This window comes from Anabrus simplex, chromosome 2, assembly GCF_040414725.1.
Source record: "Anabrus simplex isolate iqAnaSimp1 chromosome 2, ASM4041472v1, whole genome shotgun sequence".
Classification (NCBI taxonomy): domain Eukaryota; kingdom Metazoa; phylum Arthropoda; class Insecta; order Orthoptera; family Tettigoniidae; genus Anabrus; species Anabrus simplex.
Window position 1 is genome coordinate 905,536,635 of NC_090266.1, and position 25,352 is coordinate 905,561,986.

The following is a 25,352-nucleotide window of genomic DNA, read 5'->3' on the forward strand; positions in this document are numbered from 1 at the left end:
ACCAACCAAAATCGGAACCGAAAGAGGCACAGTTTCAACTAGAACAGTGTTGAAGATTGTTATCGTGCAGGATAACAACAACCGGTCGGTAAGTGATCTGAAGCAATACCCAAGGCTGTGGAGTCTGCAGTTCCAGACCCAACGGAGGAAGTGAGAGTCCTGCACGAAAAGATGATGGCCATGGAGAACAGAATAAAGCCCACCAACAGTGACGGCAGCTCCAACGTTGTGAAGGTAGGAACTCCGCGTTTCGACGGGACCACTTCCTGCAGAACATGCTGGACTCAGTTTGAGACCGCCTGCATGGACAACGGATGGACGTCGGAGGAGAGAACAGAACACCTGATTGGCGGATTATGTGGACAAAAGGTGGAGGTACTACACAGCCCCCAGCCAGGTGTCACCTACGAAGAGGATGTGGGAGTACTCTAACGAACACTGAACACTACAGCAACACTGTAGGAATTCGCTGCTTAGGTCGAGAGACCAGCCGACATGACTCTGGATGTTCCACCCTGGGATGAGACACAGTGCAAGGCAGCCGACATCATTTTCAATAAGCTTTATGACGATGTAGATATTGAGGGAATCAAAATTCGTAATTCCAATATAAATGTATATTTACATTGGAATTATGATTTTACTCATTCAGGATGAATATTTTAGGTTCCCTATGGGAAACAATATAATTCCAATATAAATGCTATGTGTACATATCCAGTAGAACCCCGTTTATCCAAAAGAAAGGGGGTGGAGCCACTTCGGTTGATGCATTTTTTCGGATGACACATGGTAAATATTTTCGGTAGTTAAATGTCAAAATAAAAATGCATAAACTCTCTTAAGCAAAGGTGCATACTGTATATTAACATTAAAATGTTTACATAATGTCACTCATTATATAAAATCAGTGATTTTCTTCTGAATTTTCTTGGTGCAGCGCTGTCGTGCAGCTATGTCGTGCTACCGTTTAATCAACAATACATCAGCTGGTGTAGGTTCATTGCTTTGTTCAACAAAGCGCAAAGCAACCTGAATTAATGAAACTTTTTTTGTTACTACTGAACTGAATACTGTATACAGTAATTTTATTACAGTACTGTAATTAAAGTATGTGGTACTGTATTTTAATACAAATTCGAAATCAATCTTGCCTCCAATGCATTAAATCAATCATCTAATGTAACTCGATTCTCAGAACTGCTATTGTCAAGGTCGGAGTTGTCTGCATAATCATGATGAATAATACAGTAATAATGATGATGATGATGATGATGATGATGATGATGATAATAATAATAATAATAATAATAATAATAATTCCTGCTTGTTCAAGAAAAAATGTACCATGGAACGAACAAGAGGGTAAGAAACTGTTTTGTTTTATGCTACATGTGCATTCTGGCATAAGTCATAACATAAAAATAGGGTTTGCCTAATAGCTCTCAGTACATATAGCAGGAAAATTACTAATATTGACGGCTAGTAATGAGAGGTAAAAACAAAATATTAAAATTCAATTTTGCCAGATAATTTTGGTTAAGCCAGGTTCCAGTTAAGTGAAGTTCGGTTAAGCGGGGTTCTACTGCATATATATATATATATATATATATATATATATATATATATTGGAATTGGAATAAGGCTTTATGACACCGAGATCCGTCAAGGGATAATGCTTGCTGGGGAACAGAACTTTAAGAGGGCTCTGACGATGGTCCCAAGGATGAAGGCAGTGATGCTGAATGCATGGTTGGAGGCCCTCCTCCCTAGGAGGCAGCATGCTAACAGAGCCTAAACTGATTACCACCAAATGAGGGTGCTACCTGACCAGGATGCTCGTTCTAGCATGAAGCTGCGTGCCAGTACGAATGGAGACTTTGACACCGCAGGAACAGAGGATATCCGGCAGGACCAACCTTGGGATGTGCAAGCCAGTCACACACATCACTGTGGTGAATAATGAAGGCGCAAAGGCCCTGGAGGTAGACGGAGGTGCAGACAAGGGCAAAGTTGTCGGAGCTTTGGTTGATATGTGAGGGCCCATGAACTGTCATCACCAGGACCAAGGACGTCACTCACCTGACTCAGTGGATCCCCCATGGGAAGGGTCCAGCCAATTGAATTGTCTGATGCCGTATTATGGAGCAACTCGAGGTGAGTTGCCTTAAGGAGGGGGCAATGTGACAGTGCCCAATACACTGATTCCGAGCCGTGAGGAGCAAGCTGGTCTGGCCCTGCCCACAAGAGAGCAACATCACAGCTGGGCTACTGACCATTGCCTCCGAGTCTACTCCAGGAAAGAGGGGCTGGTAGTGGGATGTGCCGGCCTCTTTCTGGGGTCTCCCTGGGAACCATAGGAGATTACATGAAACATTAAGATAACTGGTGGGGGGGCAAGAGGTTCGTGGGCATATCCAGCTTCTGGACTGTTTTGGAACAACTGGCCTCCCTGTTTAAGGCTGCCCAGTTGAGTCTGGGTGACAGTGCAGTCAGTTCACTCGGAGAGAGTGTTGTCGATGAGTGCCGCTGTGGGCAGTGAGAGTTCGCGATGAGGTTCAGCCCGAGTTAAGGAGGCAGTTTGTGTATCAGTCTCTAAGTGTTCTGTCCATGGAACTCGGTGTTCATTCTGTCTGTTCTCAAGGAGTTGAGTCTCTTGCACCAGCTGATGTGAAATGAATACTGTGTCTGGTGCAGCATGGGAGAGTTCGACATGGGACCAGCAAAGGACAGTGAATGAAAACTGTTGTGAGTGAACGGATAGTGTGTGTGACATACCAGATTGTTAGATTGTTGTGCGAGGGCTGTGAACTGACTGCCTGTGATAGCTACAGCAAGAATAACTGTGGAACTGAGTTAAACTATAAGTGTCAGCTGTGGAAGAGTGTGTACCGAGACTGTTCTAGATGTAGCGAATAAGTGAACAATCAATATGATTGAACAAATAGAGAGATCGCGAACTAGTGAGGCTGTGTGCTTGAGCAGTTATGTAAGTAATTATTAGAGTTAATAAACATTAGAGTATATGCTAACAGTTGTGTGTTCAGTTACCTACCCATCAACACGTTACAATATGTTCAAAAGGAGGCATTAGTCTTGTTGGTCACTTTGTCACTTGTCAGGTCGGTGGAGTATAGGGAGTACATGTAGGATTGAGGTAAACATGGCAAGATCACATTCAAATTGTGAAATTGCTGCAAGAAGGATGGCGAAAAGTAGATGTCGCCACTGCAGTTGGATTGATTCAGAGTGATGTTTCCAGATTTTTGGAAAATTTGAGGGAGACATGACTGGTTGCTGATCAACAGATGGGATGCCGATCTCACAGGGAGGATTGGTATTTGTTGCTTTCAGTACATTGTAGGCTCACAACTACTGCCACTTCGTTCTGCCAGGATACCTGTAGGACCACCATCTGGAGATGATCTGGTGTGAGATATGGGCCCTTCATCCTGGAGTGCCATCAGCAGCAAAGGGGTTCCGATATGTTTTGTGGTGGGATCATATTAGGTCGACGTGTGCCTCTAGCTCCTATCCTGGGTAATATGACTGGTATGGTACATAGAGAAATGTCCTCCAAGCTGTAATTACAGGATCTGCTGCCACTGTGGTCAAGGGCATTACACTAGTGGATAATAAAATTCAGGTCCATCAAACCACAGTGGTCAATCAGTTCCCTGACTCTCACAGAATACAGCAAAAGGTGTGGTATATTTAGCAACTGCTTTCAAAAGGTGGGGTAATCAGCCCTAAAACAAGTTTGATTCTTCTGTGCTGAGTATTCCTTTTTGTGTTCAAGCATGCCTCAGGGCCTCAGGCAGCTATACACTATACTGATCTGCCACAAAATGAACAATCATTTTGAGTTCAAAATCCCACATTGCCAACCAACTTCATATTCTTGTTTCATTTCTGTTGTTTTTGCATAACTGACTGCACGCTGTTTTTCATAATGTGCAGTATAAGTCCAAATAAAAAATGCACTAAACCAGAATATGCAAAACTGTTTTTGAGCACCGAGCGCTGTATAACAACTGTTTTCCTGAAAACCAGAAGCTTTTAGCTTGAAAATAGAGCATTTGCCGTAGTTTGACATTGTAAGACAAAATTTACCATATTTCAAGAAGATAAATTTCTAACATCAGTATTATGATGCCACAACTTAGTTAATAAATAAGGCAATTAGACTGTTTCATTGGGTAGAGGAATACTAGTATAAGGTATCAAATCCAGGGTCTGCTACTTGATGTTATCTACCAGCAGACCATGAGAAAAGCCTTAGTAGATTGCAAGCTATAAGGACATAAAAACAGATTTCTAGAAAACATTAATATCTCCTGCATCCAGTTACCATGCAGGAGAAGTTTGTTTTGTATTTTGAATTTCTCTTGTTCACGTATAAGCAGGTTCTGCAATGGCTGAAAATATAATCTTCCTCGGTTAATTGTGTGTCACCTCCATAGAGGGCTGGTGGAGGTCTTTAGAGTTGATGCCCTATAGGTGACCTGTGCGTCTGTGAAAATGGAACCCTACCTAAGATAAATTCTAATATTGAAGATGGCCCAACTACTCAGCCAGAGGAATTAACCAATGATATTTTATATCCTTATCCTGGCCAGAAATCAAACCCAGGACCCCTTAAACCAAAGGCCTCCATGCTAACTATTTAGCCATGGAGACATGTATATGATGTAGTGAAGCTGTGGTATGTCACAATTGTCATATTTATCCATTCTGCGAGTGAAAAGCATTGCAGGACCTAAGAAAGGTTGGTCTGCGATTCCATAAGAGAAGGTTACTTTACCGACTGACATTACACTTTGACAGCTTTGTTTACTTACACATACTTTTGTGAATCCTTATTTTCAATCATGAATTTCATGAAAAATTTGGTACAGAACTTTGTTAACTGATGAAAATTTGAAACAGTTATAAATTGTCTATCTGTTAGGTCATCAGCCCAGAGGCTGGTTGGATCTTCAAATAACACCACCAAAGGCTATGCAGTTATAGAAAAACTACAAAAACCAATGGCAGAGCCCAAATGAGGCGTACTAGGCAAGATGAGGAGTGAGGTAGTTTGCCATTGCTTTCGTTACAGGACCAGAAGGTGCTACCGCAGCACGACTGATCCTATGAGCAATACCTTTCATAACACTCAGACATTAGTCGTGCTCCAAATGTCATTACTCAGCACCACCTATACCCCAGCAGCTTCCATATTGTCACAGCCATGGATGAGACTGGGACTTCGGTGGAAGCTACACTTTGCTCTGGCCTGTGCCAAGAGATGGATACAAAAATACTGTATCCATCAAGAAATGGCAACAGGCAGTTGTTATAAATTAACTGAGTCAAAATTGAAAAGAAATGGCTTCAGATATAATTTTTTTTTTTTTTTTTTTTAAAGAAAAAAGAATTGTGCATTCAACTCAGCGTTATTTATCCAACATAAAGTTTATTGATGAGAAAACATCCTGTCATGTTTCACACTAAATAGAAAGGTGATCATAAACTTTTATATTCTTTGCAATTATTTGTAGTATAATTTTTTCCCCACATGTATATCGTAAAATGTTATGAGCTCAGTAGGTTCTGTGAAGCAGGACTCCACCCTACTTGCACAGAGTCCCAGCGAGGATCTCTCATCTAATGGGTTAGGGACCTCCGGTGGATTGTATAGTTCTAGCCACCTGAGCACAAGGAGGGCCATGACTCATGATATGTCCGAGATGCCCACTTCCATTCCATAGCAACTGGTATCCCAACTCTCAGGATCACTTATTAGGCCATTCAGCCATTGCCCATGGTTCCCGAACTAGGACGTTACTACAGTAACCCACACCACGAACCAGACTGCAGACTGAACGCTGAAAGGCAAAACAGTCTATAAGGAAGACATGTATGGTATGTATGGTATGTATGTATGGTCTTAATTTTATTGTCTAGAGCATTTTTAATGTTCTATTAATTGATTTTAAAAAGATTATACTGGATTACAAGTGTTCAAGGGAAGTGAGAACTCCATAGATCACTGAAGTATCTAGGTTGGTGGGTCCGCTATTAAACTACAGTATATTCTTCACGACAATGTATGTCCACACATTGCGAAGAACATGCCACAGGCATCAGTGAAGAAATGGTAGGATGTTCTTGACCAACTACCCTATAGCCTTGACCTGTGCCTAGAGAGTTCCATTTCTTCAGGCCTCTCACAAAATTTCCAAACACTTCTACAACAATGATGAACTTAAGGTGGCGGTGCTGGAATAGTTCCAACTACGATCATTCTACTTGGACAGTCTCAGACATTTGGTGAAGCATTAGAATGAATGTGTGAATACACAATGCAACTTTTTGCTTGCAATTTATAACTGTTAGGTTCTTCAGTCTGCTGAAACTAATCTTGAATAAATAAATTTATAAACTACCTGAAAAAGAAAACGTATGGTGAGAAAATTATACCTGAAAAAGAAACAAATTTATTATCATCAATTGTTTCTTTTTCATGCATAATTTTGTTACCAAGTGTTTTCTTTTCCAAGTAGTTTATAAATTTATTCGAACCCACGTCCTGGAATAGTTTTGACAAACTGAAGAACGTAAAAGTTATAAATTAACTGAGTCAAAACTGAAAAGAGATGGCTTCACATATCACAAAAAATTTCCAATGCATTTTTATTCCTTGAATATTACCATTTCTGTTTACGTTGCAGTTTCATTGCAATGGTTTGTATATGTCACCTGTGGTGGGACGGCAAACTGGAGATTATCATTGTGTTTCGTAAAATTATCTTATCTAAATTTGGACATGTAAACTATTCACCTTTTATTTTAAGAAGCCTCAAGAAAAGATTTTGGAGCTCATGAACTTTTGAAAATTATCAATTATGGAATTGCTTAATATTTTGTTTTTACCAATTTATTTTTCTGGACAGATCAAGAAATTATTTACCTATTATTTGGAACTGTAAATGAACATTGCAAGAATTATTTTTCAAGTGACCTTTGTATTTAAATCTCATGTAGTTTGTTTTATTGAATTTTGAAAAGGTAGTGTACCATTTAGGGGCTGCCTGGCCAAGGCGGTAAAGGCGCGCTCGGAAGGACGTGGGTTCGAATCCCCATCAGGAAGTCGCAAAATTTAAGAAGCAAGATTTCTACTTCCGGAGGTGCATTTGGCCCTGAGGTTTACTCAGCCTACACCAAAAATCGGTACCAGGTTAATTCCTGGGGGCAAAGGCGGCCAGGCGTATAGCTAACCACTCTACCCCATCAAGTCCCGAGGTTGCGGATAGTGGAAGCCTTTACCTTCCACCCCTCCAAGGGCCTTCATGGCCTGTACAGAGTTGACTTTGCTTTGCTTTTTTGTGTATCATTTAAATTAATTTCAAGAAGCTTCAAGAAAAGATATTACATCATTTTAATCTGTTTGAAAAACTAATCAATTGTGTGTGATATTTAAAATTATCAATATTTAGGCCTATGAAGAAAACTGACTTTGAAGAAGAATTTTTTAAAAAATGTAATTTGAAGAAAATTATATGTTAGGAAATGTAAGAGAATTTGAAATATTGTGTCTTGGTAAAACGCGTGCAGTACATAGCTTTTGGAGCAGTATGTGCTGGCTCGTGGAGGAAATAGGTGATGTAATTCTAATTGCATCAGCACTTTAGAAACTGGCCATAAAAGGTCATGTATTTGGATTGGTCAGAATAACAACCTTTCCAATTGGCAAAAACGGGAATCTAGAGAAATTCGGTGTTCCTATTGGTTACTTCATGATCTGTTCATTTCCGGCCATCTGCCGGCTTTGTGTGTGTGATGCATGTGGTCCACGTCTTTTCCATCTGACCGACCTAGCAAGCATATGCGCTCGGAGTCTGTTCCCCTCTGGGGACTTCAGTCTCTTGGTTAGTGCTATTTCTATTGCGTTTGATTTTACTTAGCCCACTCTTGTGTTTCGGCCGTTTCTCATTTAACTTAACTTTCTGTGGTAATGTATCATTTTATTTAGGTATGCCAGAGTTTCCTCTAGATTCCCGCATTCACCAATTTCGCTTTTCTGAATTACTATGCTTTTGAGAAACAGTCACAGCATCTTGTTATTGGCAACTCTCTTTTCTTGTCCAGAATTGTGTAACCTAACTTACTGTAATTCAGCACCAACTTTTATGTTAAAATTTGTGCATTATAAACTTATTTAAATATATTTTAAACATGTTTGTCATTGGCTATGTCTTTTGTTTTGGTTTATTTGATTTTGTGTATCTTTTATTAATTATAATATGTTCGACCTCAAGGTTGATCACCACACGTTTCTCTTTCCCCACAACGAGATATGACCTCACGACCACATTAGTGTACCCTTCACGTTTCATAATCCTTCTGTAGTTGTTGTCGTTAGACCTGTAAGTTTAAAAGTTGTCGCAATGCAAACATGGCGTTAAATATTTGTTTTTATTCCAATATTATTTTCCTTCCTTATTGTTTCTATTATTTTTTGATTATTATTATTATTATTATTATTATTATTAGTATTATTATTATTATTATTATTATTATTATGCGCACAACAACTGCTGCTACAGTATAAATAAATGGGCCTAGGTGGGTTTCAGTTGATTATGTCCTCAAAGGATCAATTGGCAATATAACATCAATATTCATTGCTGTAGAGACAACTGATACCAATGGCCTTGCAGGCAAAAGTATGCATCTAAAACAACTTTTTCACTAGCTTCAACTGAAAGTATTATGCTATTCTTTTAAAATGTCTTGACAAAAATATGTACAGGCCTTTTCATCAATTCTTGACCTAGACCATAGAATTTACCGGGCGAGTTGGCCGTGCGCGTAGAGGCGCGCGGCTGTGAGCTTGCATCCGGGAGATAGTAGGTTCGAATCCCACTATCGGCAGCCCTGAAGATGGTTTTCCGTGGTTTCCCATTTTCACACCAGGCAAATGCTGGGGCTGTACCTTAATTAAGGCCACGGCCGCTTCCTTCCAACTCCTAGGCCTTTCCTATCCCCATCGTCACCATAAGACCTATCTGTGTCGGTGCGACGTAAAGCCCCTAGCAAAAAAAAAAGACCATAGAATTTATAGTAAGACTCGGTAGCAAGACTTATAACAGTAATTAGAATACTGGCAAGGTGATCTTTTATCATCGGGGCACATGTTTTTAATGTTTTTTCTTCTTCACCATGAATGCTTTACATTACTGAATCTCATAAAAATAAACTGACAAGTCCCTCATACTCATATTCTAGGAAGGTATTTAGGTTGAAAGAGTCACATACTGAAATTCTGATGAAAAGAGCAGTGGAGGAGGAGTGCAAAGCATATTTAGAGATCAATTACAAATAAATGTGACAGAGAAAGAGAGAGATGTGTGAAAGCAAAGGAGCACAAAATATAAAGAGCATTTATTTCTCTGCATATATCCATCATGCATTTTTCTGGAAGTTTCTGAATAGTAACCAACCTGCAATTCAGCCTTGCATTTTGAGGTACGTATCCTCAAACAGCTCCAGTTCCTTGGTAACGTAGTTTGCCTTATTACGAAGGACCTTGGAAGAGTTGGCAGCTTCCTCCAGTCGTCTCACTTCTTGGTCAAGGACCTTAATATCAGCATGCATTTCACTTGTAGCTTCATCCACCAGGTGGCAAAGACGAGCGAATGTACTCGAGAGTTCCCTGAAAAAGTAGCAAAGTGACAAAGTGAATAATCCACTCAGATGATTTTTTTAAATATTCACTGAACTGTTAGATGCCTCACACAAATAAATGGTAGGCCTGCTGACAATTCATATTTGAAGTAAAAAATATGATAATCACGTTACAGAACCAACAAATGTCAAAGAGAAGTGTAGCAACGGATAGATTCTTGTCAAATTAAGTCTGATCATCAGGCATGACAATACAGACATATACATTATGAAATTCATTGGCTTACATACAGGATACGCTGGAAAATCCTCCTCCTAATCTAATACAGTTTTTCAAATTTAATTAAAAAATGTTGCAACACGCACCAAATTTCATTCTTTCCAGTGGAATAATTATTATTTTGAGATTTTGCTTTCCAGTTCTGAAGATGTATGACTGGTGTGTAATGATGCACCCTTTTCTTACGATAACCTCAAATGTAAGTAACGTAAGGGAAGGTGCAAACAACCACGTATCACCATTATAATCACCACCATCCATCAAGTCCATAAGTATTTATCTACAGCCTCAATATTATCTCATAATACAACTCTTCACTACTGCCTATGAGTTACATCAGGTTTAATAACCATAATCAACTCACTTTTCTCATAGTATTCATCAAAAATTTGTCATTCTTTCACTACACATTTTCCCATCATTTACAATGAAGCATGAACTGCTATGCTTAACTTCATTTCTTCGTATGGTTTCGTAAAAACTATTGTAGGGAATGTTTGGTTTGAGTAGTACCCTCGGATAGCCAAGTTAAACAGAGGCACTATTTACCTATCTATTATTTTATCAGAATCTAGATTAAGCATCATAATATGCAGTTCATATAATATGATTAGCTTTCTTTCCCTCCTCTGTGTCCAACTGAGTCATACAGAAGGTCGTTCAGGATCCCTGGGGACAATGTTTGAAGGGTAATTAGCTTATGAAAAGCCATGTCTCTACCAACGATCATGCTCAATTGGAAAGCCAGCATTTCTAGCTGTAGCCCAAAAAAGTAATTTCCATTGCAGTAGACTTTTTTGCAGAGCTAGCATGTCTATCTTATTCCACGTCTATTTCTCTAAGGCCCTTTTTAGGGGTCCAAATGCTCAGAAGTCCATGGGTGACTCAACGCGTGCCTTCAGCGGAATGTCAGTAGAAGGAATTACATGGACTCCAGTTTCTGTCTCCAATCTCTCTAAGAACAGACGAGTTAAACGAGAGGTGTGGCTGGATGATTTAATCTTGATGTATCCATAACTGATTTTTCGCCCTCCCAGTGCTAGGATATCTGTGTTGTGAATGGGTGTTAAAACCTCTTGCTGATAGTATGTAGAGTTCACCTTCACATTATTAGCAACATGGCGAATGGTTATCATGCCATTGTAGCAGTATCCAGCGATGATCATGAAATCCCTTGGTAAACGTTCCTGGCATTCTTTATACAATGTTTGATTTTTTTTTTTGTCTCTACGGTGGTAGTAAATCAAGCGGGATTTGTTACATTCACTAAGGTACAACATACTGTATGCTTCATCTAATGTCACCACATTTTTCCATCTGTCCCCTGCCAGATAGCCCTCGTACAGATTTCTTGCATTAGTGTGACGTTCCAAAATGTGACGAGGCAACAGCTTGTGAACTTTGCGCTTTTGCTGCTTTTCTAATTGCAGGTCCTTGTTGATTATGGTGTTAAATGTTGAAACAGACATCCCCAACTTATGTGTGATAGTTACTACCTGAGACAACGGTCTTCACTTTCCTCACCACCTATGGTATATGGCTGGTGCCTGTCTTTTCCCCTCTGGAATTAAGCCCAAGCGACCTTTGCCTTTTTCATTCAATAGAGCACTGATCCCATTCTTTGATATCAAGAAATCACACTTCTTGTACATTCCTTGGATTGCAGAACAGCTATATTTAGCATCGGAAAGGGCTGTTATGTAGCCCTCCCAGCCCTCTGCTTCGGCATCGTTGCAGTTAATGTCACAAAACTCTACATACACTGTCTCAGTTCTGACGTGAATAATCACTCCCCGTTCTGATGTGCTCAAGGTGATAACAGCGCCGCCAGAAGCCTTCAAACTCGTAACCGGATATCCTGAACAACCTTCTGTATAATTATTATTTCTTCAATTCTTGTCATAGATGGGATTCCCAGCACTTCACAAGTTTTGAACATTCCATTCATATTTTTTATTTTATGGTTTACACGGTATACAATTTTACCTTGAGGTATTATTTTGTGTACTGGTAAATCTGTCAATATAGCCTTCAACCTTATCGACTAAGTCATAATCAAACCTATATTCTCCACTTTCTCCTTACAGACATGAGTACCGGGCGAGTTGGCCATGGGATCAAAATAGTGGGTTAGAAGGATATTGTATTTTTACCAAAAAGTACAAGTTCTACATAGTTTATCTTTTTGAATTTGTTGTGAATAGTTCTCCTTTACTCTTCACTATTATAAAAGCTGTTCATTGTTAATATGTTAGACCAAAGTAATATTTAGCTTTCTTCTATATACTTACATTTTCAAAGATTCTAGCTACTTAACTGCATGCTGAATCACAGTCTAAGTCTCAACGCCATAATGTAATGATGTAATGTGGGCCAGACATATCGTTTTACTATCTGCTATCAGAGAATAGTTGTAAATTGGAAACATCAATACATAACAATTATTTCATTTTCTTGTACTTTATGTTCTTCTGTCTATTCTAATTTGGAACTTAATATCCACACCAGAATTGAGGTCATCTGTAAAATCCAACGCAATGATAGTAGTAATAAATAAGGATAAAATTTAAAAAAGTAGGGCTATTACACTCCTTGTTAAGCCTTGAGGAAAAACAAAAAAACAAACCATGTTTATTATTTACTGCAAATGAGTAATGACTAGGGCCTGGAAAATTAAGCATGTATTCTCCCAGGAATTAGAAGTTAGTTATTTTCTAAGAAAGGTCTTTCATTTTTGCAAAATTAGCATAACTTTCTTTCGTGTGTGTATCTATTAGAGCATAGTAAGATAACATAGTATTAATAAAAATCTGTCCATGCATTTAGCTTTGTTGGTAATCTCTGCGTAATTCTTGCAAATTTCAAACTTGCAATTTTCATTTCTGTTTGTGCTTAGTACATACCTGCCAACTTTTAGAAACCAAAAATAGGAAGAATTTTTAATTCTTGGATTTCATCACATATATTCCACCACGGTCTAGGTGAAAAAAGGTCAGGATAAAAGGCATACATATCTACAGTTACAATGCTAATTGACCATTAAATTTAAAATCTTAAACTAAGAAAACATAAAAATGGTTACAAGAAAATGTATCTATTCATTCTCATTTGTGACACATACAAATAATATTTATGTCATACCGACACACACAACAAACTGCATAATACCGTATTTTCTCGCGTAATTAACGCACATTTTCGACTAATAATACAGGTGAAAATTTCGGATGCTTAAATTATTCAAGGAATTCAGATATTTACAAATTATTTACAATTCATTTACATTTAAAAGATATATTAAATATAATATAAACACAATTGGTTCAACTTATTTGCGGTTATAGTCATTTGGCATAAAATTGGTATCTGGTTGGTATCTGCCATACGACAGGCTATCTCAAAAAGGCTTCAGATTTCTTCTACCAGAATAACTTAATTTTGAAAGAAATTCTATATGAGTTAAAGTTTTTAAATGTTCTGATGTGGATTTGGTCTCATCCTATTCCGAGGATGGATTTATGAGATGACTCCTGAACGTCAGGCTATGTCACGAAATGGGCTGACGGCAGATCCTTTCACATCCAGAAGCAATTGTCTCAAATAGTTCTTCCACTTTTTTCAATTTCTGAACAATGAGTTTTGTAATCTGCTCTAAATGCAGATCACTATTGATTGATATGAAAAGTTGACAATTATTATTTACAAATTAACAAAATATAGAAGGAATACATTTAGATATCCTGTTGCAGGTTAGAATGAAAAGGCTGAAGAAGTCTCAAATAGAGACAAAACATGTCCCAAAATATGTTTAGTATGTTTTTATATTAAAAGTTTTCACTTCTAAAGTGATGTGTATTGATTGAGTGGACCATAAACCCAACATTGTTTCTTAATTTTAACTGTATCAATACAGATTCATATGATGATGTTCATAAATTGTAAGTGGTACGTTCCAAGCTGTCAGCGGAGAGATGGTGTGGAATGACATTAGTAGACGAATAAGTTTTAGTGGTGTCTTTAAAAGTAGGGAAGATCACAATATGAAGATAAAGTTGGAATTCAAGAGGACAAATTGGGGCAAATATTTGTTTATAAGAAGGGGAGTTACGGGTTGGAATAACTTACCAAGGGAGATGTTCAATAAATTTCCAATTTCTTTGAAATCATGTAAGAAAAGGCTAGGAAAACAACAGATAGGGAATCTGCCACCTGGGCAACTGCCCTAAATGCAGATCACTATTGATTGATTGATTGACTGATTGAAAAGTTGATTATTATTATTTACAAATGAACAAAATGTAGAAGCAATGCATTTAGAAATCATGGTGCGGGTTAGAATGAGAAGACAACATGGTGAAAAGCAAAGTCATCTCCGTACAGGCCATGGAGGCCTTTGGAAGGGTGGAAGGTAAAGGCTTCCACTATCTGTAACCTCGGCACTTCGTGGGGTAGAGTGGTTAGCTCTACGCCCGGCTGCCTTTGCCCCCAGTAATGAACCTGGTACTCACTTTTGGTGTAGGCTGAGTGAACCTTAGGGTCATGTGCACCTCTGGAAGTGGAAATCTCGTTTCTTAAATTTTACGACTTCCTGACGGGGATTTGAACCCACGTCCTTCCGGGCGAACCGAGCACCCCTTTACCGCCTCGGCCAGGCAGCCCCTAACATGGTGAAAAGTTCAGCAGTTTTTGTTATTTGTTCGTTTACACAGGGTTAGGAGACACTGTTTAGCAAAAACTTTGTGACCGTTTGACATCGCACAAAGTATTTGTTCTATGTCAATTTCTTTGTGCTTTTTTTTTTTTTTTTGTGTGTCATTTTCTGTCAGAGATTTAGTTTCCCTGCACCCAGCAGAAACTTCTGCCTTGGAGTACATCTAAAAACTCAGGAAGTTTGTACAGGCCAGTATCCTCTTCTTTTCTGTTCAGAATGACAAATTTTGGATATAGTACTTTTGTAATGTTTGGAAAATGTCTCATGTAAGGGTCCTTCTTCCTAAGAGTAGCAAGCTTGTGCATTACTGTATGAGCCATTTTTTAAAAAATGCCAACAACTGATTTTTTGTTTACAAACGTACAACTGGCTTTACATCACACAGACACAGATAGGTCTTCTGGTGACGATGGGATGGGAAAGGGCTAAGAGTGGGAAGGAAGCTGCCATGGCCTTAAGCTACAGCCCCCACATTTGTCTGGTGTGAAAATGGGAGAGCACAGAAAACCATCTTTAGGGCTACCGACAGTAGGGTTTAAACCCCCTATATCCTGAATGCAAGCTCACAGCTGCACACCCCTAACTGCACGGCCAACTCACTCGTTGCCAACAACTGAAGACCACATTAAGGGACTCTGTTTAGCCAGAACTTCCTTTGGGGCAGATAAAAGCTTTTAAATGCAATGGTCAATTCATCTAATCTTGGCAAAAGAAAATGTATGGAGGGATACTTCGAACCTTCAAGAATGGTCAACATGTCAATCAAAGCTTTGACATGTTCTTTCACAAATGCAGCACTTCTCAACAAGCTTAGATAAGAAAATAACACCACTGGTGTTCGATAGAAATGAATGTTATCATAGAAAATGTCAGCCAAACAGTTAACATCATAAAACCAATTGTGCCAACGTGTGAATACTGGTGAAGGAAAAAGCCTGGCTTTTTTCTCACTTCCATGCTTGTCCTCCAAGCAACTGAAATATTTATTTTTCCTCTTTCTTGTGTTAGGAAACTAAGATTTTACTGCAAGAGCCTTGTTTACGTACAACATTTTTGACACCTGAACATTAGAATTTTATGTGCCCAGCAATGCACATGCTATAAATGATCTCCAATTACAACTTTTAGAGTTTCAGAACAAAGGCTTACGTATGCAGCACTGTCAGTTATATTTGCACACTCTTCATAAGTTTAAAGTATTTCATAGTCTCCTAAGGTATCTAAGACTGCTCAGAAATGGCTTTCGCACTGCAAGCATATATATAGGACACACAGTCAACAAATAGTTTCTCTTTACTGTCTGTTATATGAAAACTAACAAGTACACAATGAACCTTCTTGTCAGCTATTTCATCGCACAAGATATCAATCACCTTGTCACTGAGTACAGCTGCAATTGCTATCTGGTAATCTAATGCAAGATCTGAAAAGAGAGCATGAATTTTAACAAGATCTAAGCTAAACCCTACTGGAGAGTGAACATACCGACATTCCTGAATGAAGGCCACTAATGTCATTGGCATGCTCAATTACGGAAACAAATTTTTATCAATTATTATTCACATTTCACTCGCCGTAGCAGTTCACTAATCAGGAAATAGAATGTTGTCAAGTTCTCCTGACATCTATTGCTGTGATAGGGAGGTTCTTGTCATGCAGCAGGGGTTCCAGTTGTGGAAGTGTATAGGCGATGTCCAGATCCTGCAGTTGTTATTGTAGGTTACTGTGCACAAGTCCTGTGGCAGAGACGACTAAATCCCTCGTTGTTGCCATGTCCATTTCCCTCAATTTTCGAACTTGTGCTGCAAGGCCAGTGTTCTTTTTTTAATCTTCTAGACACAGGCCTGGTAGACATTGTGAACTGACGGGACTGCCACATCCAGAAGATCAGTCTTCCTGAGCTGTTTCTCAATAATATTAATAAGGCTGGGGATTACGAAATGAAATAGGATGCCCGCTACTTTAGAGTGCAGGTTTATTGAATACAAAAAGGAACAAATTTAATACAATGAATCCGTCTGAACAAGACAAGTGACTGGCACGAACTGAACAAAAGATGGCTGCTCGTAACCAAAGAGAAAACACCAATGACTTGCAACACTAGAGGGCGCCTTGATTTGGATCATAAATAACATCCCCTCTCAAAGAGATGATCGCATGAACAGTTCACTTCTTGAGACTGAGGTTGCTCAAACACTTCCAATCAATGCTTGACGCTAGGCAATCCTTTTGTGAGCACATCTACTGGAATCTCTTCTGTTGCAAGATACTTTAGATTGATTTACTCTGCACACAGAGCTTCCCTCACAAAATGATGATGCACATGAATATGATTTGTGCTTGAGTGGAACACAGGATTCTCGGCCAATTTCTGGGCTCCTTGATTGTCAATGTGCAGAATGACAGCTGGCAGTATACTTTTACTAATCTCCTCGGACAGTCGTTGCAGGTGTAATGCCCCCTTGGAGGCAGTGCTGAGAGTCACATACTCAGACTCTGTAGATTAAAGTGTACCTGTGTGCTGTTTTCTTGATTCACAGGAAACAGGACCTCCAATCGTTGTGAAGGTGTATCCAGTGTAGGATCTCCAGTCATCGATGCAGGCAGCCTAGTCAGTATTAACATAACCAGCTGGACTGCCCCTTCTCGCTGTGAAGGTTATACCTAAGTCCAGTGTTCCCTTGAGGTAATGTAGTACACGCTTTGCAGCCTGCCAACGTGTCCCAACAGGCAGGTACATGAGAGCACCGATGAGCTCACGGTACGGTGGTTCCTCTCCAGCCTCGTTGGTCCAATTGTCTGTCTTTGATGGCTTCGTCCCTGGATCATCTGGCGTGGAGACTGTGTGGCATAATGACATTCCGAAGCGATCAAGTATGTCCAAGAAGTATCCTCGTTTACTAATGGTGATTGTCAAATCAGTGCAAGTGAACTCGATTCCCGAACACTACAATACGTCACCCAAATCATTAATCTCGAAAGGCTTCAGGAATTCGTAGAGGTCATTCAATCTTCTGAGGTTCTGATACAGGAAGTCAACTTTGCTCCAAACTTCTGTAACTCTAGATCCAAACGTTGGTACCAACAGTGTCCAGCCTGTTTCAATCTGTATACCACTTTCCTAATGTGGCATATTCTGTTTCCCTTCAGAATATCGCATAACATCTTGGTCTTGTCAATTACATCTTCAGTGCCATATTTCCTTCCAATGACATACTTCGGAAGTCTTTCAATGTACTCCAGAAATTCCATCCATATCTCTTCGTCAACAATATCATTGAAATGAAATGGCGTATGGCTTTTAGTGCCGCAAGTATCCGAGGACAAGTTTGGCTCGCCAGATGCAGGTCTTTTGATTTGACGCCTGTAGGCTACCTGCACATCGTGATGAAGATGAAATGATGATGAAGACGACACACACACCCAGCCCCTGTGCCAGCGAAATTAACAAACTAGGTTAAAATTCCAGACCCTGCCGGGAATCGAACCCGGGACCCCTGTGACCAAAGGACAGCATGCTAACAGCCATGGATCCAGACAACGATACCATAAAGGAAGGCAGTGGAGATGTCGAACTGCCACACATCCATCCCATGCTGTACTGCGTGAGTCATGCCATGGTGAATAGAACTAAGTCACGCCATGGGAGCATAGGTCTCACTGTAATCCATCCCAGGATGTTGAGAAAATCCCTTTGCGACAACCCTACCTTTCCTTTTAGTCATAGAACCATCATCCCCATATTCATTTCTCAATACTGTCCAACTCCCGACAGTTGAACGATTCTTCAGACGCTCCACCAAGTGTCAGGTATCATTCTTTATTATTGAGGAAAACTCTTCAGCCATCACCTGGATCCACTTTTCTTCATCAAGACCAGAGACTGCGGACTTGGGAACTTCTGCTATGCACACACCATATGGATGATCTCCGACTTCCTCTTTCGTAACCTGATGCTTCCTTGGTCGGCCTGGCTTTCCTGTGAGAACCTTCTTAGGCCTACGCGGGTGTAACTTCAACTGGAACTGGATCCACAACAAAGCCCAAGAAATATGGTTTGTCGTCTGAATCTGTCAAATTTGTTTTTAGCTGAACTTGAACATCGATCGAGTCATCCCTGTTGACGACGACATCAAAGGTTTCCACTGTCGACACATGTTCCTCTGCTCCCACATCAACTCTCATACAGTCAACAGTCTCGACGATATCAGTCATCTGATTTGGGTGGAAATCTTCTAAACGATGACCATCCACTTTTCAAAGCTCTTTCAGGAACTGGACATCACACAAAATCTCCACTTGAGATTCCTCAGTGGTCCAAATTATGAAGGCCTTGGAATATGCAGCAAAGCCCAGGAACATGCCCTTTTGCGCACGTTGCTCAAACTTGCCTGTGCTCTTGGTTTGATTTAAACAGAAGACCAATAAACCAAATTCCTGAAAGTTACCCACATCTTGGTTTTCTCCCATCAACACTTCAAAGGGGGTATTTCCATCCAATGCAGAAGTTGGGCAGTGATTCCAGATGTTATTTGCAGTTGACAATGCTTCTACCCAGAAAGAAGGTGGAAGTCCAGACTGGATCAGTAGACACAGAGCCATTTCAACTAAGATGGTTCGGGATCGTCAATCGACGTTTAATGCCGGAATTCTTCAACAAGTCATCAAACTGCCTGCTGATGTACACCATTCCGTTATCAGATTGCAGGAACTTCATCTTCTTGTTGAGCTGCGTCTCAATCATGGTCTTGAAGGCCTGGAATTCATCAAGTACTCTGTTCTTGTCTTGTAGAAAACAAACTTCACTGCAACATGTAGTCGATGAATGTAACAAGGTATCTGGCATGACCATTTGATTTCACCTTCATGGGCCCAAGCACATCCATGCGTACGAATTCACCAGGAGCAGACTTCCTTCGAGACGATTTTGGAAACGGCTGAAGTGTCATTTTCCCATGAAAACAAACCTCACATTTGATGACTGAGTTGTCACTAATTTCAACTCCTTGCACTGTGTGGTTTCTCGCTGCTTCTTGAAGATCTTTGACCTTCGTATGTCCCATTTCCCTGTGCCAGTCCATCAAAGATTTCTTGTGTTCACAGCTTGTCAGAGCAACTTTTTCCTGCTCGATCCCGTGCGAATCACTCACAAAGTATAGTCCACCAACTCACATTGCGTGCAAAACTACATTGTTGTCCTTTTTGTTGATAACTACAGCCTTGTGTTCATCGAATGTCACACGATAACCCTTGTCAACAATCCTCCCGGCCGACTGAAGATTGGTTTGTAAATCTGGCACATGCAGAACTTCACTCAAGTCAACAGTCTTATTGCGTTTGTTCACTAGTGTCACCAACTGTGCAATACCTTTAACACTGATTTTTGTGGAAGTGGAGTTCGCCAAGTTCAATGTTTCACAAATGTCTGATTCAACACACTTACAACTGTCAATGTCCTCGGCCATGTTTGTGGTACTCCCACTATACATACACCAATGTTTCTTGTCTATCGAATAAGCCAGTGCGAAGTCTTCTTCGTGACACACACTCAAAACTAGCGCAGTGGAAGACAACGTGTTTTCTGTCTTGTTTTTGTTTGATCACTTTTCACTTCAGATCAACAATTCGTTGCTTTGCAACCCAGTTGTTTGCACTTGAAACAACTGAATGAGTCACCGTCATGCTTATTCGATTTACCTGTTTTGCCATAGTTCCAAATGTTGTTACTGTCCTGTTTCTGCACCAACATCATGTTCTGCACATAGCCTGTCGATTACTCGATTGCTAACTATATTTATGCGGAAGGTTTGGGATTTGGTAGTTCGTCACATGACTCAATCGCGATACAAACACTATCAAAACTCGACAGTAAACTGTAGATTGAAATAATAACATTAAGTAGTGTAACAATATCGACAGAAGGTTGTTGTTTATGGGCACTTCCATATTGGTGAGTTGGTCAACAGAATCAAATAATCTTCACATCATGAACATCATTGCCCTCATTCATGCGCTGAAGCCCATTTGTTTCAGCAAGTTAGCTTTTCTTGCAGGGCCTTTGGACTGGTACACATTTTCCAGCTTTTGCCAAAGTTCTCTCGACGTCTCACAATCCTTCACCTGTTTCAACTTTGTTGAAGAGATTCCCAGAAGTATGTCTGACATGGTCTTGCTATCTCCTGATTCCCATGCCATCATTGCGGCCGCGTTCTTTGCATTTGCCACGGGCTTTATTTTTGCACCACTTACGTAGGTCACGCATATTTTTTTAATGAGTAATGCTTTCATATGGATTTTCCACACATCCAAATTGCCTTTTGAAAGCATTTCGATGTTCATTATCGCAGACGATGCTATTTCTTGTTCTTTCACACCTAGTTACGGAATGTTCCAGAATAACATCACCACACTTCCGCATGGAATGGAAGTAGCTATGCAAGTTTCCTTTCTGTTCAAGGCATATATCCCTGAGGTTAAGTATTCCTCTTCCTCCATTTAGACGAGGCAAGTTCATTCGCTCAATAGGAGAATTAGGATGAAGCATTCTGTATGCTGTCAGACATGTCCTCAGTTGTCTCTCCAAGTCAATTAAATTTGTTTCAGACCATTTAATGATACCAAGTGAGTAGATGAGAACAGGGATTGCAAAAGAGATAATTGTCTTTACTTTGGTTCCTGCATTTAGGAATGATTTTGGAACAGCTGTGGCTCTCTCAAGGAAAGCAGTCTTTAGTCTTTCTTTGATGGTTGAGTGACTAATCCCTTTAAGTTGATGGAACCCCAAGTACTTGTAAAATTCTCCTGATTCAGGTCCATTCATTACTTGTTTTTCAGGGATCTGAAATCCATTAGCAGTCTCGAGTTTTCCTTGTTTCAGATGAATTTCTCTACATTTCTCAATTCCAAACTCTACATGTACATCATCAGAGAATCTCTTCATTAAGGCTAGAAGCTGGGTCAGTTGTTGATTGCTGACAGCATATAGCTTAATCTCATCATTGTAGAGGAGGTGATTTAATTTGTAGTTCATTTCAGATGTCTATGTTGTAGCCGAAGCATATTATTATTATTATTATTATTATTATTATTATTATTATTATTATTATTATTATTATTATTAAACTTTTGTGTACCATACCTGGTAGATATTTTCCTCATAATTTTCGAACTTGATAGATCCCCAACTTTGCCAGGAAACTTTTGAATATATGCTCTTAATGTTGCGTTCTCCAGTTTCCAGTGGGATGTTAGCCTCTGCAAAAGCTTCCACAGTCATCTTTGCAGAGTGATCTCTTCCCAACTTCTATTGTTTTTTAAGAACTTGTTGAACATAGCATTTTTTTTGCCACATGTTTAAGTGGCATTGCATGTTTTAACAATGTATTTCTTTTCCCATAATACTGAGCAGCTGCAGAATTTGCAGATTACTCTTTTGTTTATGATCCACTGCATATAAACCCTGGGATTCACACTGCTTAGCACTTTCATACACAGTTATTTTAGGTCTTCCCATTTTCCACAAAATATGCTTTTCGCAACTCTTGCCACAAAATCTGACTATGCTTCGATCACCCATATCAAATAATTAAAAAACGTACATAAAAAAACTGCACTTGATACACTACCATCATTGTCACCATCAAGAGACAGTGTAAACCTTTTCAAATTCCATATTTTCATGTAGTATTGCTATTTTTGTTACTAAAGGGATGGTAGAAGTTACTCGATTTTTATATATTAGCCAACATAAAAAAAAACACTGAATTATACAGTGAGATATAAACTCATGAGTGCTAGAAATTTACTGCTAAGGTTGGCCACTATGGCTTTGTTCATGTATGCTAACATTTGGCACCAAAGCAGGCCACGTCACCAGCTTCAACAGTTACAGCGCCAAAGATGCAGCCCGCCAATGAGGTGTTCTCGCGTTATCATCACGACTAAAATGGCGGCTCTTTTAATAAAATTATCAGAAGTAGAAACTGCGTTTTGACAAAGTAACATTAAAAATTGTTACAACAAAGGTTTTGAAGGAATTCACATTTTCATACAAATTGGCAATTATAAATTACATTCACATTTATCACACACTTGTTTTCAGGATACTGTGATTCAATGTACTGAAAATGAAAGGAAAAAAATTTTGTTATATTGCATGAAATTTTAAAAATTGCATTTATCACATATTGCAAAATTTTCCAGTCCAGTAATTTATTCCTCCACAATTGCAATGATTTCATGACAAATGTTTGCAAATCTATATATCTCTTACACTAACTTTCATGAAACATAATTAAGGATAAACTTACTGTTGCACTTGGTGACTGCAATTGGCAGATGTTAAATCTACGATAAGTCGCAGCTTTTTGGTAGCATGAGAAACGTATTGACGTTTGAATTCACGTTCTTTAGCTTTGTTGGTCCACATAAGTCTTTCATAAAGGTACACACAGCCGTAAACAGCAGCAGTCACCAGTATCAGCCGCCAACCAACAGTCTTCAACAGCTATGGACATTAATAAAATTTATGATTAAAACAATGTTGAGAAGAAAGGAACAAACAAGTCATACACAGAATGATAGGCACATGAGTAAGAAAAACATAAAAGTATAAACACAACAAGCCAAAGAAAGACAAGAGAAGGCCAAACATGAAAACACAAAAGGTCACCACACCTTCATATCTTACCACCTTTACAAAAACGGTGGGCTATCACCACATCAATCCCATTTTATCTCATCATACATACATGCGTACATGTCCTCACAGATCAGTAGACAAAATATGCAAGGAGACAATACTGAATCAACAAAGTAAATAAAATAATAAAATCCTATTTCCTGACCAATGCCTTCATGGCAGAATCACTAACTATTTCTGTCAGAGTGCAGCATGTTCCACACGACTTCTATGGTGGCAAGTAACTGACATTATTTGGAATTCACAATCTTAATGAATCTCTATGTATACACATATTGAATTTAATTTTTATTTACCTTTTTTTTCCCTTTCATTTCAGAGCTGTTGGTGAACCAGCAATGCAAATAAAACTTGCATGACAAGCTTAACTTTTCCGCTGGTTAAAAAAAAAAAATATATATATATATATATACATGTTATTTGAGATTCCATTATCTTGTTCTTGCCCTTATATTCATTGGTCCTAACAGTCCTCTTTCTCTAGCACTGAACCCGTCTTATTTTCCTTTTATTTCCACGGCGCATATATGTATACTTTACTGGGATTCTACTGAACTCCCCATTGAAGTCATAACCCCACTTTGATTACACTTGCGTTATCTCTAAGATGACGTTACAACTGGTAGCAAGAGTACATCTAATATTCTTACGTCAATCAGCTACCCCTTTTTTTAAATCGTGCAGCAAACCACTTTTGTAACTTTGTTGTATGGTTGTCAAAACTCTGTTGTTCTTTTACTTCTTCTTTTGTATATTTATTCTCACTACAGTTATTTTTTTAAAATTCATTTATCATGGCACATTTTTCTGATGACTATGTACAGCTTTTAGATTTGTCTACTTCCAATATTGGTCAGCCACAGACTCAGTCTACAAAATTTTAATGCCCCTAATTTCAGGGATACTTCTTCAAAATTTCAATTGTCGTATACACTCCATGTCTACGAACAGGTAGAGCTTTCCATTAAACATTCGAGTCCTTCATCTAATGTACAAGGAGCATTTCCTTCAATACACCCTATGCAATCTGACCCTGGACACCAATCTCAGAAGACGCATTTTCCTCCTATTTCCAATTCATTTATTTAATTCTTCCAGCCTTGCCTAATAAAACAAGCTCTTCAAGTCCCACAGTTAACTGCCACTGTTCCAAGAAGTTTAATCTTATGGTTATTTTCTGCCCATAAATTTTTCCAAACTCAGTTTAGCTCCATTTCCCCTTCTTACATTATTACGTTCTATGATTTCTACATGTTTGGGCAAATTTTGGTTAGAGAATATGAACAGTTTACAGTTCTGGGAAGATTTGTGCAATACCCTTCACAGACCCTTCCTTATGAAATCTGTTACCTATACAACAGTGGTAACACCAAACAAGGCACAAACACAGTTAAAAGAGGAAGGTAAGAGCACAATACACAATATAAGAAAACACTACACACTCGGAAAAACAGTAGCTAGCATTACGCGGATCTCCAACAAAACATGTACGTAAATATCAGTAGGGCCAACTAGTGAACAACAAACCGGGAAGATGAAAAGGGCTGGGAACCTACCAAAGGCATGGACATAGCTTAGATAGCGGATTCCGAAATAACTGGCCGTGATCCTTAGATTTGAAGAATATTATTTACCAAATAATTTTACAAATACATTTCACATACAATTCCAAGTTACGAGCTATAAGTTCAGTGATATACATAGGTTATTTCGTAGCAGTGTAAATTCAAATTTCAAATCAACTATACATCTATTTACCAATGCAGTTGTACAATGCAATATACAGTGATGTGAAAAAGGTTATCCAAAACTTAGCGTACCTAAAGTGATACAGAACTACCAGAGGCAAACCCCAAGGGAAATAATATTAAACTACATTCTACATATTTTAGTGAAACAATAAATGGGAATGCCTCGGAAACGAACAGGTAAGTCCAGCTGAAAAACTAAGGCCTCATAAGTAACTAATTTGGTGAATCTAGGCGAGG

General features: G+C 39.1%; 1 protein-coding gene across 7 annotated transcripts in view; it reads right to left on the bottom strand.

Moving 5' to 3' along the window:
• The window catches only part of Marf (Mitochondrial assembly regulatory factor), a 601,407-nt gene that overhangs the window by 122,417 nt on the left and 453,638 nt on the right, over positions 1-25,352 (bottom strand). For all 7 annotated transcript variants that reach the window (XM_067141663.2, XM_067141660.2, XM_067141658.2 and 4 more), the window contains 2 exons: positions 22,973-23,169; positions 9,489-9,700 (listed from right to left, as the gene is read on the bottom strand). In XM_067141663.2, the coding sequence (XP_066997764.2) occupies positions 9,496-9,700; positions 22,973-23,169 (402 nt within the window). In that variant the 3' untranslated portion in view covers positions 9,489-9,495. The remainder of the gene's footprint in view (positions 1-9,488; positions 9,701-22,972; positions 23,170-25,352) is intronic.